Raw genomic sequence first — 16,563 nt, 5'->3', positions numbered from 1 at the left:
AACTTCTGGGATGCCTGGGTGGTTTAGTTCAGTTGAGCATCCGACTCTTGATTTTGGCTCAGGTTATGATCCCAGGGTTGTGGGATCGAGCCCTGCGTTGGGCTCTGTACTGAGTGTGGAGCCTGCTTGGGATTCTCTCTCTCTCCCCACCTCTTCCCTGCGCATGTACTCTCTCTCTGTCTGTCTCAAACAAAAAAAAAAAGAATTTTTTTGTTTTTGAGAAAAAATACCCTCATCTTGTTTCTTATGATTGTTTAATGTTTTGTTTTCCTTTTGGCATTTATTTTTATCTTGTTTCTCTTCTGAATTTATAATTATGACAAAACAGTAAGAAGATATGTCGTTGTAAATTTTTCTCTCCGATGCGGAATGGTGGTAGGTATTACGGTTGAGATGGACAGAGTGAATTTTTATTAAATAAAGAGAATATAAACTCTATCCTTTGGAAAGTCATCTTTATTATATTTTAGTCTAACGTTTTTTCGATGGTGATTACATACCTTGTTTTATGTAAGTTTCAGAGAAAATTGCACGGATCTACATAATTCTTTTATGCCTTTTATATGAACTTGATTTATTAAAATTGTAATATTCAATTTGAATTCACTTTTTATTAACAACTTTAGAAGTGAGTAGACTCTTTGGAGTAACTTCTACAGATAAAGAATCTTATAATGACCTATCTTATTTTTTTATCTTATTATTTTTCAGTGATAATATGGTTCATTAACAACTTCATATTTATAACCTTCAAAGGGACCTATAAGTGTAGTTCTAAGTACTGGAGCTAATATTAAATGCATATGTAGGTCAACACTATATATTTGGTAATTTACCATAACATGCTTTTCTAACTCCTGCCTCTTGGAACCATGTTTATATCACAATTAAGGAATAAAGTATCAAATATGAGCAGATAAGCATTCAAATGGATAAAATATACTGTACTAACTATGTCCTGATATCTTATAATCTAAGATGAATGTCCTGATTCTTTCTGTTTGCTACACCCAATAACGTACCTGTATAGAAATGGTCTATAAAATGAGAAGTTATACAGGCAGGGAAAAGAAACATAGTCTATGCTTTTCATGCACTTTGTCTCAGGTGATTCTTCCAACAATACTTTTAGGTATTACTTTTTTACTTTGCAGATGAGCCCGCCGAGGCTCAAAGGAAAGCAGATTTGCACAAGATTTCATAACATTTAAGTGACAGTGCCCAAGATGTGGGTTCTTCTTTCTGACTCTGCTCCATGCTCTTATGAACCATAAAATAAATATTTATCCCAGAAATTCAAAATAATTTTAGAACATTTTGACCAAAAAAGTACTGGTTTCCACAGTTTTATTTTTCTATTATAGCAGTGAGTATTTATAGGTCCTAGAAAAATTGTAAACTTCTTAAAATGATTTTTAAACTTACAGAGAAGTTGTAAGACTAGTGCATCTCCAGCATAGCGGAGCCTTCGCCAAGCTTCAACACTTTGCTAAATTTGCTTTCTCTGGAGAGTTGGCTAGACAGACATACAGACAGACTGGCTGATATTTATCCCCTGAACAATTTCAGAGTAGATTCCTGCTTAATAGTTAGTGAGGGTTTCCTAAGAAGGAGGATCTTACATAATCATTAGTGGTGTTAACCTTAATCAGGGAGTTCAAAATGGATACAATACTTTAACCTACAGTGTTGATTATAGTTTGTCAAGAGTCCCAGCAGCGTTCTTTGGAGTCACTGTTTTCCGATCTAGGACACAGTTCGGGATCAGGTCTTGACTTCGTTGCCACGTCTCTTTAGTCTCCTTTAACCTAGACACTAACTCAGCTTTTCTTTACCTTTCATGATATGTTGACATTTTTAAAGCATACTGGCTTGGTGCTTTATAGACTGCCTCTCAATGTGGGTTTCATTTTCCTCATGAGTAGGTTCCTGTTCTGTGTTTTGCCCTCTTCACCTAAATACATGATGTTCTGTTCTCAGTATATCACATCTGGAGGCACACGGTGTTCTTTTGTCCTTATTGGTGGTACTAATTTTGATCACTGGATTCAGATGATGTCTGGTTTCTCCACCATATAGTTATCGATTTTTTGCATAAGAATTTTAACCCCCAGTATTTAACAGCATCATAAAAGAAAGAAAAAAGAGGCCTTGAAAACTCAGAAATCTTAGGTGGCATGGTTCACACTTTCCATTTTTTAGTGGGTGGACCTCCACCGTTACCTAGTCTAAAAGACTTCCCATTCCTAAGTTTGTGTGTGTGTGTGTGTGTGTGTGTGTGTGTTTTAAATTTTTTTTAATGTTTATTTGTTTTTGAGAGAGACACAGAGCACGAGCAGGGGAAGGGCAGAGAGAGGGGGACACAGAATCCGAAGCAGGCTCCAGGCTCCAAGCTCTGAGCCATCAGCTCAGAGCCTGACGTGGGGCTCAAACCCATGAACTGTGAAATCGTGACCTGAGCCAAAGTCAGATGCTTAACTGACTGAGCCACCCAGGCGCCCCTTTATCTTAGTTTTAATTCATTTTAAATCTTTGAATTATTTCTAACAGTTTTTAATTCTTAGACTATTCTCTGTTTACACCAGGTACTTCAGAAGGAGTGTGCAGTGACAGGAGAACGTAGACTAGGAAAGGCAGAAATTTATTTCGTTGCAGTGCCTTGTGTGTTTACACAGCAGGTGGCACATGTACGGTTTTCATCCTCAGAAATGGAAAACTTGTGTGGGTCAAGAGGAGCTAGAAAAAATTGTGAGTGAAATATCTTTAATTTTTACGGGGAATTCCTGGCCCTGAGTGAAACACTACTCCTGAAATGCTATGATACTAACTCATCAGCTCTGTCTGGATGTTACTGAGTGTCAGAGACATTCTGTTGGGATCAGAGGCACTGCAATGGCTCAATCACTTGAGTGTCTGACTCTTGATTTTGGCTCAGGTCATGATCCCAGGGTCGTGGGATTGAGCCCCGTGTTGGGCTCTGTGCTGAACATGGGACCTGCCTAAGATTCTCTCTCTCCCTTGCCCCTTTCCCCTGTTTTCACTCTCTCTAAGAAAAATTTAAAAAATAAATTCTGTTGGAATCAGAAACACTTTCCTTGCATGCTACATCCCTTTATAGCCTTTCCTCTCAACCTCAGTTGTCAATGAAATCACAGAGAATCTCTGCAACCACTTTCTGGGTGTTTTGAAATTGTTTTGTTATGACAGTCAAATATACAAATGTGAAGGAAGAATTCTACAGGTAAATTCCAGTTGGTTTCTGTAATCAAGGACAAAAGCATGTGATTGATATTACTAGGGCCATAGGAAGTTAATGTCAAGTAGTAATGGATGGATCTCTTCCCAACTAACTTGATAGTAAGTCTTCACAGGGGGCCCCAGGAGCCCCAAAGCCCCCAGAGAACAGCCCTCTTCATTCTTCTTACCAACTTAACCCAGAATCAATCAGATGCCATTAAAATGACAATCAGTGTGTTCTCTAAAGTTTTTAAAAGGTTATCCAAATGAATAATTTGTCAGGTACCTGAAATCCTATCCCAGTGAAGAACATAAAAAGCACTGTGAAAACATTTAATTTGCTTTTACCTTCTGATAGCAGGGGCAGATGGGAGGTGACACGGTGGCTCTCTGCTGATACTTCTCACCGCCGTGCAGTGACCACAAAGTCATATGGATGGTAACACCCCAAAATGTGGCTTTGGGGAGTAGTTGAAGTTTCTTGATCACTTTGGCCATCAGAACTACTGGTATCTTATTAAAAATTACCGTTAAAACAGCAGTTAGGATAGCATTAAGTAATATACCTAATATCAAATATACCTACTATCAAATGATGACATAATATCAGATAGACTTCTGTATGCAAGGGACTGGACTGGGCACGGCACCACATATCAGGGTGACTTCTGAGCGTTCCTCACTCTCAAGCAGCGTATGATCCAGAAAGGAGGCAAAGGATGACCTAAAGGGAGACTATACAAGGCAACGTGTCTCCACTGCTGTAAAAATGATACAAAGGGCTGTTAAAATGCAGGGCCTGATGAGTGGGATGATTGAAGTCACTGTCAAGAAAAAAGGGGGATATTTAAGCTGAGCTTCTCATTGTACAAAACACATTAGGAGTGCAGTACAAGATGTTTCTAGAAAATGATGAGAAGTTTCGTCCTTCTAAAATGCAAGGTTTGCAGTGAATAATGGGAAGCATCCTTTTGGGAAGTGGTTTGGGGCCAGTCAAGGGAATTTTGACTCTGTAATCACACACACAACCTGGTTAGCCCTTGAGACCGCTCCTAGAGAAAGATCTCAAGCTGAGCTGTCAGAAGTACATCACCCGTACTCCGTAGGCAACACCCACCACGTTTGAGTAGAAGAATGAAAGGCACAGTTGCAGCACGATTTCAGTAGTGCTGGAGGAAACGGATTAGAAGCCATATGTAGGATGCATCAAAATGGCGGAAGGCCTCAGGCAGGAATGGAGATGGTGAGGAAATAGTGTTGCCATGAGATCATGGCGGTTGGCGGTGGATACAAGAATAGGCAGACAGAATGAACAAGAGAGACTTTGAAAGGAGAAGCTGGCGTGTACCTCGTGTGATGCTCACTGTGTACCTGACATGCCTGGTGCTTTACATACATTGATGTGTCTAATCTTCACAATAACCCTAGGTGATGACTGCGGTTATCCCTTTTTACATTTGAGGAAACTGAGGCACAGAGAGTATAAGTATCTTGTTCAAAGTCACACAGCTAGTAGTGGAGTTGGGATTCTTAAATTTTTTTTTAACGTTTCTTTATTTTTAAGAGAGAGAGAGAGAGAGAACATGAGTTGGGGAGGGGCAGAGAGAGAGAGAAAGAGAGAGAGAGAGAGAGAGAGAGAGGAAGACACAGAATCCCAAGCAAGCTCCAGGCTCTGAGCTGTCAGGACAGAGCTTGGCACAGAGGTCAAATCTCCCGACTGTGAGATTATGACCTGAGCCGAAGTTGGACACCTAACCGACTGACCTACCCTGACTCCGCTGGAGTTGGGATTTTTAGACCAAACGTTCTGGCTCTATACTCCGCTTCCCAACAATTTTCTCGATAATCAATTACAGTGGCCAGGAAGAAAGAAAACACAGTGCCAAAAATAAAGCTTTGAGAGACTTAATTAAAACACAGAATCCTTGATTTCTATTTTAAAGACAGAATTTTAGAGCCAAAATCTTCCTCATTTAAAGGCAAAGTGCCTTAACCAGGATGGCAACTTGAAAGGTGTAGGACTCTGTGTTCTCTGAGTCTTGGTGAGGGAATATTCTCGACCCAATGCCTCGTCCATGGTAAGGCCACAGTGAGTGAATGACAGGGGCCACAGGCAGACAGCAGTATTGCTCTGGCTGTACGAGGTGTATCTGTAAGCATTGAGGGTCAGGTTGTGGCATTGAGTTTCATCCCTCACCTGCCCCCTTTGCCGCCCCACTAATTGCCATGTTTTCCTTTCACCCCAAGACCACCTTCAAGTAAGATCCAGGGCTTACGTTCTCCCTTGCTGGGCCCACATTCCTTTTATACTTCGACTTTTTTGGTAATCTCTGTTGGAAACAAGTGAAAACCAGAATGAAAACGTTGAGGAAATTTACAGAAGTTAAAAGCCACCCTAGTCCCTCATCTTCAACTCTTTATTTCATTAGGTCTAGGTGTCATTTTAAAATATACATATTTTTCAGGAAACAAAACATTTATGTACCAAGCATTGATTAGGATGGTTTCCTAAACGTCTGTGGCCTACCGCGTCTCTTGCTTATTAATTAATTAGTATGGCGTTCTCTAATTTGACCACGTCTGTCTGCTTCTCCTTCCACAGGTCTTGTGGACTCTTCCTTTTCAGCATAAAGGCCTAACAAAACAAAATAGTATAAACTGCATGAAATTATGGGCCAACTATGCGCCTGGTACTCTATCAAACCCTGAGCAAGTGATGTCAGACGTCACTGGAAATAGAATGAGTGGGGGAAACAGTTTTCTACTGAAACTCTCCTACGGGAGTAGACTCTCTGTGGGTTGTAACTAGAACTTTGAGAAGCCACCTGAAATGAAGCTTCAGACTCCCAAAGATGTGCTTGTATGGCTGCCTTCTAAAGAGAGAGCCTAGGATGGGTATCGCTGCCTGTGTCACTGTTTTCTGCTCCTTCCCATGTAGGTCTCAGCCGGTCCTCTGAAAACGTCAAGTGTTTAAAGATCATTGACTTCCATGGTCACCAAAATAAGTAATTTGTAAGAAACCTTTGCCTGTCCCTAATTCTAGATCACTGGTTCTTCACAGGTTTTGAGAATTTGATTACATGTAATATTTACTATACACACATACATATGCACTCTTCCCAGGAAAACAACAGCAACAACAGCACAGATTTACCCGAAAATGTTAATATATTTTTGAAATACCCAGATATAACCATCCATGGCCTGTAGGAACCATGCGCATGGTGATTTGTATCACCTGATGAGCTTATTCCTGCCTCAGTTTATGTCCTGTCCACCGTGGGACAGCCACCATAGGACATTTCTCATAGATGGCCGACACCTACAGTGAATGTTTGTTGAATGAAAGGTTAAGTGCAGGCTGACCACATCATTGCTGATAAGGCCGGATAAAGACACTAACTTCCAGAAGTAGGTTCATTTGTGAGAACAACACACAGTGAATATGCTTCATAGAAACGTAACAGAGAAAAACAGATCAGAGACAAAGACAGTACTTTCAGAATCTGAGCTCATGGAAATCTGGGACAGAATGAAACACAGAGCACTGTGAGATTAGTTCATCTGGCCTGAAGGTGCAAGAGAATTCAAGGGAGCAGTTTGTAAGTGGCACTGAAATATAGTGATCTGCAGGTGAAATCATTGTTTGGATGTTTTGTTGTTGCTATTACTGTTTAGGGTTTGGGGGCTTGTGGAAGTTCTCCCAGAATATAACCATCATTTATAATGGAAAAAATGCAGCCCAGCCCCAAACAGCCAAGTGAAAAAGCTATAGGCCACCACTTGTTTAAAAGTTTGGAACTGTGGGGGCGCCTGGGTGGCTCAGTCGGTTAAGCGTCCGACTTCGGCTCAGGTCACAATCTCGCGGTATGTGAGTTTGAGCCCCGCATCGGGCTCTGTGGTGACTGCTCAGAGCCTGGAGCCCGTTTCAGATTCTGTGTCTCCCTTTCTCTCTGACCCCCCCTCCCCCCGTTCATGCTCTGTCTCTCTCTGTCTCAGAAATAAATAAATGTTAAAAAAAAAAAATTTTTTAAAGTTCGGAACTGTGTTTATATTTCACTAATTTATTTTATTAATACTTGGCTGTACAACATGGTATTTGTCTTCAAAGTGAAACCATGTTACTAAGAGTCTTGAAAATCAATATGATATAAAGGAGTGTTAAGTGATCCCTTCTACACGGTCATCTGTGGATACTAAATCAGCACCATGAAGCTTTGTAGTATTTTGTGTTTCGGAGAGTTAAAAGTGTAGCATTTACTTTCTAAATCAAGATCAAGAATGATTTTTAATACATAAAACAAAAAAGATACACTGGCATTCTTGATGACACCAGTAGGAAGTAAGTTGAATGTTCTAAAATTCCTACGCCTTAAGGAGATTCTAAAAGGAATTAAAAACCGAGCGGGAGTTTCTTGATCTGAGTTACTACATCCACAGGCTTCAGAGGATCTGGAAACCAACTAAATTGTGTAGAACAATGTAAGAGTCTGTACATAGTCCCCCCACCCCAGGGGAGGGACTCAGTTGGTTTTCATCAGATTCTTGAAAGAGATCCTTCTTCCACAAAAGGTTAAGAACCAATTATATGGATTTAATGTCTTCAGTTTAAGAAAACAAATAAAAGGGCACCTGGTTGGATCAGTAGGTAGAGCATACAGCTCTTGAGCCTCGGGGTCATGAGTTTGAGCCCCACATTGGGCGTAGAGATTACTTAAAGAGAGAGAAGAGAGACGTAACAGCAGCAACAACTAATTGGAAAAAAAAAAGGAAAAAAGGAATTAGAAAAAAAAAGAAAGAAAACAAGAATAGGCTGTTTGTGTGTGTATATCTGTACACACATACAAAAAAAAACCTGTGTTTAAAAAACAAATTTCACCTGGGTAGAATTTACAGCTCTTAATCAACAGCTTTTAGTCAACACCTCGTGAATGTGGCAGCATCCCATCCAGCAGATAGAAGGCAGCTCTGAGGAGCCGTCCAGAATGAAAGGCAGAAGGAAGCGGGAACAAGGGAGTTATACTGGACAAGAATGCAGGTTGGTTACAGGTTTACTTTCCCTCAGGAGATGGCTGGAGTCTAATGAGGCAGATGAACGAGACCCTGGGCCGCTCTGGCAATTCCCGATTGACTGGTTTAAGAGTACGTTTCTGGGACAGCCGGAACTCTAATTAACATCTTCGTTTGGTGATGTGGGGCTTAGCATAAGTCACTCTGCTTGGGGCCTATTGCCTTTTTTTTTTTTTTTTTTTTAGCACCTGTTTAATTGTTCAAATCATCAGTGTTTAGTTGTATTTTAATCTTGGCCTGGATAATTAACAGCTTAAAAAATTAACCAAAAATAAAATTTTTAAATGAACGTTTACTTTCTGGTTACTAGAAGGGATAAAATTTCATTACCGTAAAACAGTGTGTTTTCAGGCCCAGTATTCCTTGGTAGGGCCCATGTCAGAGACCCTCCAAGCCTGATATAAGGGACCAAAGAAACTGTACCTCAGGACTTTGAAACTTAATTGTCTCCCATATTAAAAAAATTTTTAATGTTTATTTTTGAGAGAGACGGACAGAGAAGAAGCAGGGGAGAGGCAGAGGGAGAGAGCGAGACAGAGAATCCGAAGCAGGCTCCAGGCTCTGAGCTGTCAGCACAGAGCCTGACACGGGGCTCAAACTCACAAACCGTGAGATCATGACCTGAGCTGAAGTCGGAGGCTTAACTGACTGAAGCCCTCAGGCGCCCTCCCGTATTTTTTAAGTGTGGGATTAAAGTTGGGGTTTTTTGCCAACCTTATGTCATCATGAGGACTGTCTTTGTGATCTTTCTTTTTTCTTCCTATTCATTCAGCAGATACCTAGTGAGTGCTCCTAGGTGCCTGACACTGTGGTGATGGGCAGCTTGGGTAAGGGCTCTCTTCTCATGGAGCTTACATTCTAGCTAGCGAGGGAAACAGCAAACAAACAAACATCAGCAAAATACCGGAGACTATGTTGCACGTTAATAGATTAATATACTAAATAATGACTGGGTGGATCCTTTGTGTTGATCAGCAAAGACCTCTCTGCAGAGGCAATGTCCGAATTTTGATAAGGATGAGGAGCCAACCTTGGCTTTCACACAAAGACCTTCAGAACGGATGAGCATGGAGAAGCAAAAGGGAAGGCAGTATGGCTGAAATCTCTTAGGAAATGCAGTAAGGCAAGACGAACAAGGGTCAGGGCAGGTCAGACTTTATAAGCCAGAGTAAAATCTGGGGAGCAGCATAGGCCGAAAATGTAATGCTAATTCTGTAAGGTTTGGAGATACTGGAGGGTTTTGATTTTTGGTTTTTTGGTTTTGGTTTCTGTTTTTGTTTTTTTTTTGCTTTTGAATTTTTGAAAATGTATAGATACAAGCAATTGAAATGGAAATTTCCATATGAACCGAAGCAGTGGTTAGAAATCATCAGCTCATTGATGTTTTCAGATGCTGCTCTACAGCATGAACGCCATCATCATTCTTTGACTTTACGGAGACACACATCTGGTCACTTACGGAGAAAGTTTACAAGGGTTCCATCTTTGTTAACTATAGCCGAATAGACACCTGTTAAGTGTTAGCTTGTGGTAAGATAATGAATACAGTGATACTATTGAACTATTCCAGAGTTATGTTCGTGAGAACATACAAAGCACACACGTTGATAAGAGGAGCTAACGTTTATTGAGTGACTACTGTGTGCCGACACTGCCAGACATTTTGCTGACCTTTGGTCTGATCTCTGTCCTACGAAGGGTGGCATGTACATCAAGGCTGTAGATTAAGCCAGACTCTAAGTGCCAGCTTGGCCAAAGGGGTAAGCCCAACTTTGACACCTTCGATTGCTTTTCATAGCTAGAACACTTGGTCCCTTCTGTCCTTGAGCACAGTCTTCAGAAAACACAGAATCTGTTGTGTTTGGGGAAAACAAACGAAAAAGAGTTGTAAATGCTACTTTCACAGTGCCTTTTGCTGATAGAGACTGATCTTATGGGTTACTCTTAAACAGCCTCCAGAACAAAGGGATGCTGTGTGCGTGTGTGTGCCTGTGTGCATGTGTATCTCTTAAACATGCACAAACAGAATACGTAAAAATAACTTCTAGTTTTATCCCAGAATTCTTCACTCTTATGCTGGGGGTTCTAACGTTAGATTATCACTTAACTTTATTCTTTAAAGTGATTGTTTTGAAAGATAAACTTCTAAAATTCCAGATGTGTAACATGTGAGCTAAGTGAATTAAGAGATTTTTTTTTTTTTTAAGAGTACTAACAGTTGGTCAGAGAATAAGTTCGGCCTCAGGTTTGAACAGAAAGATCTAGATAGATCAAATTTCGTTCTCTTCCGAATCCTACTATATAAAACTACAGTGCAGAGGTTTTTATTACAGGATTATTAACCTGCAAGGCTAAAGAAAACAGGAGAGGAAATAGCAGCAACAAAGCTGTGGTGGCAAGAAAATAGATGGATGGTTGACAGCGAGCTCACCTCCCTAGAGTATCCTAAACACCAACGTGGCAGTGCAGAAGAGCCAAAACCCAAACCGAGAAGCAGCCTTGAATGGCCCAAGAATCAGCTGGCGCCTCTGGAAGGAGAACGAGGCAAGAAGGGAAAGGACTAAAATAAGGAAAAGGGTAAGAAGAGGTTAGATGTCTCCATTTCCTCCCCAACTCGGGCTTCCAGGCGATAGCCCCTCACTCCCTGACAGAAGACTGGAAGCTTGTTCTGAAGGGCAAACGTACAAGAGATCTTGAGAGAAAGAGGGCCAGTAGGATGTGCACGTGTACATACCCTCATGCGTATAGAGAGAGAGAAAGAGGGAGGGAGGGAGGGAGGGGCGCTGAGAAGTCCCAAGATTTGTCAGCAAGCTGGAGACTGGGAGAGCCATCGTATGGTTCTGGTCCACATCCAAAGGCCTGACAACCAGCACAGCCAGTGATGTAAGTTATGGTCCTAAAGCTGATGGCTCTAGACCCAAAAAGAGCCAGTGGTACAGTTCAAGTCCAAAGGTCAGAAGAGACCTGTGCCCCAGCTCAGTCAGTCTGTCAGGAGGACTTGCCGCAGACTCAGTCTTTGGCCGATGAGATGAAGCTCTCTCACACTGGGGGGTACAGTCTGCCCTATTCAGTCTACCAGCTCCAATGTTAATCTCATCCAGAAACACCCAGGATATTTGGCCAAGTGTCTGGGTACTCCATGGCCTAGTCAAACTGACACATAAAATCAACTATCACAGGACTATATAAGAAGGTCCCTGGACCGGAAGCCGCTGGGCATGGTTGAGGGCGAGGGGGATTTGGTCCACATAGATACGGATACCTCGTGCTCTCTTTGTTTCTTCATGCAGCTAGGGCCCTGGCGTTCATGCCTGCCTTTACCTTCCCAGCAAGAGTTTAGAAGAGTTTTTTGGGAAACCCAGCCAGTCCAACACTGAAAAGATGCTGGCATCAGAGTTTCCAGAATCAGTCCAGCCAGGTCACTCTCTAGTAAGGCCCGTATTGGCAAGCACAGCCATAGGTAGGCTCAGAACTTTCCATCAGTTTTAGTCTCTACATTGGTCTCCTGGGGCAGCCGTAACAAAATACCACAGACTTGTGGCTTAAACAACGGAAATTTTTATCTTACGCTTCTGGAGTCTGAAAATCCAAGATCACGATGCTGACAGGGTTGGTTTCTGGTGAGACCTCCCTTCCTGGCTTGTAGATGACCTCCTTTCCACTGTGTCCTATCATGGCCTTTCCTCTCCTGAGTGCACAGTGAGAGAGAAGGGTCTCTGATCTCTCTTCCTTTTCCAGTCCCACCCTTACAAATTCATTACCCATAATTACTTTTTGTTGTTGTTGTTGTTGTTGTTGTTGTTGTTGTTGTTGTTAGAGTAGGCTTCATGGCCAATGTGGGCCTTGAACTCACAATGCTGAGATCAAGAGTCATATGCTCTACTGACTGAGCCAACCAGCCCCTCCCCTTAATTACCTCCTTAAAGGCCTTATTTGTCACATTGGGAGTTAAGGCTTCTACATATGAATTTTGGGGGAGACAGAGTTCAGTCCTTAACAATCCCTTACCCTTAAACTTGAATAGGCAATCAAGGAGTTCCAGAATCCTTTCCTTTCTGAGGAAAACCACCAAATAACAAGAAGGACTGGGCCAAAACCAACAAAAGAGGGGGGATCGGGGTGGTGGAGAAACAGGACTATTCAGGGAGAAGAAAACTTAAAAAAATATATATCTTTGATATTCTCAGAGAAGTGAGAAAAGGTATATTCATAACACAATATCAGGATACCATAAAAAATGATTTAGAGAACAAAAGCAATACTTAGAAATTAAAAACTTAGTAGCAAAATTTAAAAATTCAGTGAAGTTGGAAGATAGAGGAAATCTCCAGGAAACAAAAAAAGAAGAAATTACATAGAAAATAGACAAAAAAGGGAGATTAAAGGACCAATTCCAAGAGAGCCCAACATTCAAATAGCGGGAATTCCAGAAAGACTGAACAGAGAAGGGAGAGACTGTCAGGGAAATGATTCAAGGGCATTTCCTGTGTCTGAAGGACATGCCATGCCAGACTGCAAGCAGTTACACTGGACCCAGCATTATGGATGAGAAATAAACTGTACATCAAGACAAGAGAGCATGTCTGGCCACATTGGAAGGATCAACAGTCAGAATGGCTTCAAGTGACAAGTGGGTGATGCCCTCTCAATTCTGAAAAAACTAAAATGCTTTCCGTCTTAGAATTTAATATCCTACCAAAGCATCATTCAGCATGTTCCTGCTCAGGAAGCTTTCTTTTTAAGTTTATTTATTTTGAGAGAGACCTCTCAAAGGCCAAGATCAAGAGTCGGACGCTCAACCGACTGAGCCGCCCACATGTCCCTCAGGAGACTTATTGCCTGTCTGGGCATCATCAAAACAAGAGAATACACTAAGAGAGAAGATCTAAGATAAAGGAAACGAAACAACACAGAGGGGTGAACAGAGTCTGCAGAATGGCAGTGGAAGGGAGAGCCATTCGTCAGTACTTTAGAGCAACCAGACTCCCTCAGAGCAGGCTTGAAAGCTCTGGGAGAACCTTCTTCAAGAAAATGAAAAGGATACGTATTTAGTGGGAATTAGCTTCTTGAAACTGATTTGGGTCAGTGGAGGAGAATTTGAGGTTGAATTGGTGATAAACACACAGACAATTAAGCAAATATGTAAATGAGGTGTTTTGTTTTTTTTTAATTCCAAGGAAAATAAAATATACAGGAAAGGACATATAATCATAGTTACGACACAGCTGAATTCCGACCGGGATGTGTGTGGTGTTGCTGTATTGGGCAGAGGAGGTGAGCAGGCAGGGCAGGGACTAGAAACTCACTTGCCATAGTGGGAAACCAGTCGATGGTATCTAGTGCTAAAAAGTTTAGGGGCACCTGGGTAGTTCAGTCAGTTAAGCGTCTGACTTTGGCTCAGGTCATGATCTCACAGTTCATGAGTTTGAGTCCCACATCGGGCTCTGTGCTGATGGCTCAGAGCCTGAAGCCTGCTTCAGGTTCTGTGTGTGTGTCTCTTTCTCTGCCCCTCCCCCACGTGTGCTCTGTCTCTCTGTCTCTGTCTCTCTCAAAAATAATTAAAAACATTAAAAAAAAAAAATTAGAGTCACCACGAAGACATGTTATTTAGCAATGTGGTGACAAAAGAATATACCAAAAGAATAAACTCAGAGAGTCAAAGGGGAGTTACTTCTAAGGAAGCAGAAAGTGGAAAGGGAAGCTGGGAGACTGTGGTGCGGGTTGACCCTTTTAGATTCAATATGCGTTGCAAAACCAATTATATGAAAAAAAAAAAACTGACCAATTGCCTCTTCAGGGGGTTAGGATTAGCAGAGTTACTAAACACAGCAACAAACACATGGAGAATTCCCAAGACAAACACCAAAGCATACTCTCCAACCTGGAAATGTGTTGGAGGTACACGGGAGTATAAAGAGCTAAGAAGATGCTGTAATTAAAGGAGAAAGAAGTAAAAAGAGCACAGAGCGTTTCCCTACGATTAATAGGTTGATAAAGACCTTCCAACGTTGCCGTGGAGTAAAAAAAGAAGTTTATGCTTCTTGGCTCTTGGGGAACCGAGAAAGCCAGTAGAAGGAGTCACTGCATGAAGGAAGGGGGCTGATTGCTGATAAAAACGCACGGAGCAGATATTCAGTAAATATTTGAGTGAACGAGTGCTTATCATTAAAACGTAGTTGCGAGCACTTTGAAAATAGAAACCACTATATAAATGTCAAAAAAAAAATGTTTAGACTCTGAGATTGATTAAAGTTCATTTAAGCATAACTCTTTTAAAATCATCACAGTCAAGGCAGTTGATTGAGCTTTTTCCAAGGTACTCTTGCCATTTCGCATCGTAAACTTGCAGGGATGTTAGATCTGGAGGCCTTTTGTCCTTTTGTCCTTTTGTCCTCTCCCAGTGGAAAAGCAGAAGGAACAGGATATGCGCAGCAAGTGGATGGTGGGGTCCTTTCCTCTCTGAAGAGGGAAGGGAAGGAAAGAGGCAGAGAGGAGAGCCGGGCGCTTACGGGGAGGCAGCATCCTGAGGCCGAGCGGACAGGCCCGCGCTTCGCCTGCAGGCGATCTCTGTGGCGGACCCGGCCCCCTAAGGGTGGAGAGGGAGTTTGGCAGATGGGACAGCGATGCTTCAGCTGCCGTGCAGTCTGTGGTGGTCAGCGTGGTCAGAGTACCCCGTTTGGCCTGTTTCCTCAGGCCTTAAATGGTCAGGACGGTTATTTGGAACCAACCGTCTGGGCATTTTTTCCTATTTGTGTGAATATGGGTTCATTTCTACGAAAACTTACATAACACGGATTATAAATAACTGGGGTTCTTTGAGGTGTTGGACTGGGCTCAAGGGAAGCCTCGTTTTTCATGTTCCTCCTGCCTTGCCCTTGCTCTAGTTTCATGGGCCCTCAGCCGTCACCCCTGCCCCCTGCTCCCACCCACTCACATACGTACCTGTGCCTTCTTTCTGGTGAGGACAGAGCCAGCCTCAGAGATTGTCCCCGACTAGCTGCCTGTGCAGGAACCTTGCTGTACAGTATGAAAAGGAATCCACTGAAGTCTGAAGTGTCATGAGGACGAGAGAAGGGAGAAGATTGAACTGTATATTAAATTGTCTTGTGGTTATCAAATAAAGACTCTCTGATCATAAAGGCCAAAGATAAAAAAGAAAATGTGTGTGTTCAATATACGGAACAAAAATCCGTCTATTTTTGACATCGTATTTGAGGAGAAGATAGGTCAAAAAGCCCAGCCACCCCTGAAATGAATTTTAGACTCTCCTTATTGGTGTGATGGGGCAGGGAGAGATCTCAGTGATGGTGCATGGCTGATAAAAATGACTTTTTACAGTAGGTGCTAAATTAGATGTAGAAAGTAGGAGAGTTATCAACCCTACATTGTCACGTCTGACCTTCCAGGTCCCAGTCGTGGAATCATAATAAAAACGAGTCGTGGGTTTCTCTGGAGATGCAGCAATAACTGACATAGAACAGTTTTCAAGCTTCTCTTCAAATGGGGTGACACCAGGGGTTATGCAGGGTCATGAAGGAGGTGCATTGGTTTTGATCAGTTTTTGGAACTATACAGCAGCTTATCTGTAGGTCAGAGAAATTTAGTTTTCTCCATTCTTTTTTCATCATTTTCCCCCCTGGGTGCTATGTGGATTAGCCTCTGGAAGCTGGGGTGAGGCTCTGAGTGTTAATAGAGTTTGCGCAGATCCAGACTGCCCAACTCTGTATTTCACGACGTTGGGCTTCCAAGAGCATTCTCGTGGAATGTGCGAGTCAGTAAAGGCACATTACCATCTCTCCACAAATAAGAGGAAGACAGATATGTGGTGACAACAGAGAAATACAGACGGCTCCACCTTGCCTGTGTTATATCCACCTGCAGAATAGTGCTCTCGCACCATTCTGTCTCTGATACGACTTCCTGTTTTTGCTTTTTGCTTAATTGTATACTTTGTCCCTACTGAAATAATTTATAGGTACCAGACATTATTATTAAGCAGGTAGAAAACAGTTAAACCATTTGTCCCCAGCCTCTCCCTAATTTCAAGTAATTTATAACACAGTAAAACTGGAGACAAAAACATTGTAGGACATAGAAGCAGACCCGTGGCCCACACTCTTTGCCGGATCATGAGAGTGGGAGGGGCTCCCAGAGTTTTAACACTGTAACTGCTGATTCTTCTAAAATATCACTGTGAGGGAAGTTATCTTGTCATACGTCAAAGGAATGTTTTAAATTCTAAAAACCACAGTGAGG

The 16,563-nt window shown here is 42.0% G+C and overlaps 1 protein-coding gene across 5 annotated transcripts in view; it reads left to right on the top strand.

Annotated features, from left to right (window-relative positions):
- Positions 1–16,563, top strand: part of CDKAL1 (CDK5 regulatory subunit associated protein 1 like 1) — a 703,328-nt gene that overhangs the window by 501,496 nt on the left and 185,269 nt on the right. Inside the window, exon 13 of one of the 5 annotated variants that reach the window (XM_042985613.1) lies at positions 2,586–2,748. The exons of the other annotated variants lie outside the window; for them this stretch is intronic. Within the exon in view, the coding sequence (XP_042841547.1) occupies positions 2,586–2,748 (163 nt within the window). The remainder of the gene's footprint in view (positions 1–2,585; positions 2,749–16,563) is intronic. 5 annotated transcript variants of the gene reach the window in all.

Source organism: Panthera tigris, chromosome B2 (genome assembly GCF_018350195.1).
Source record: "Panthera tigris isolate Pti1 chromosome B2, P.tigris_Pti1_mat1.1, whole genome shotgun sequence".
NCBI lineage: Eukaryota > Metazoa > Chordata > Mammalia > Carnivora > Felidae > Panthera > Panthera tigris.
The sequence above is the reverse complement of the archived record's forward strand: the minus strand, read 5'-3'. Positions and strand labels throughout refer to the sequence as shown.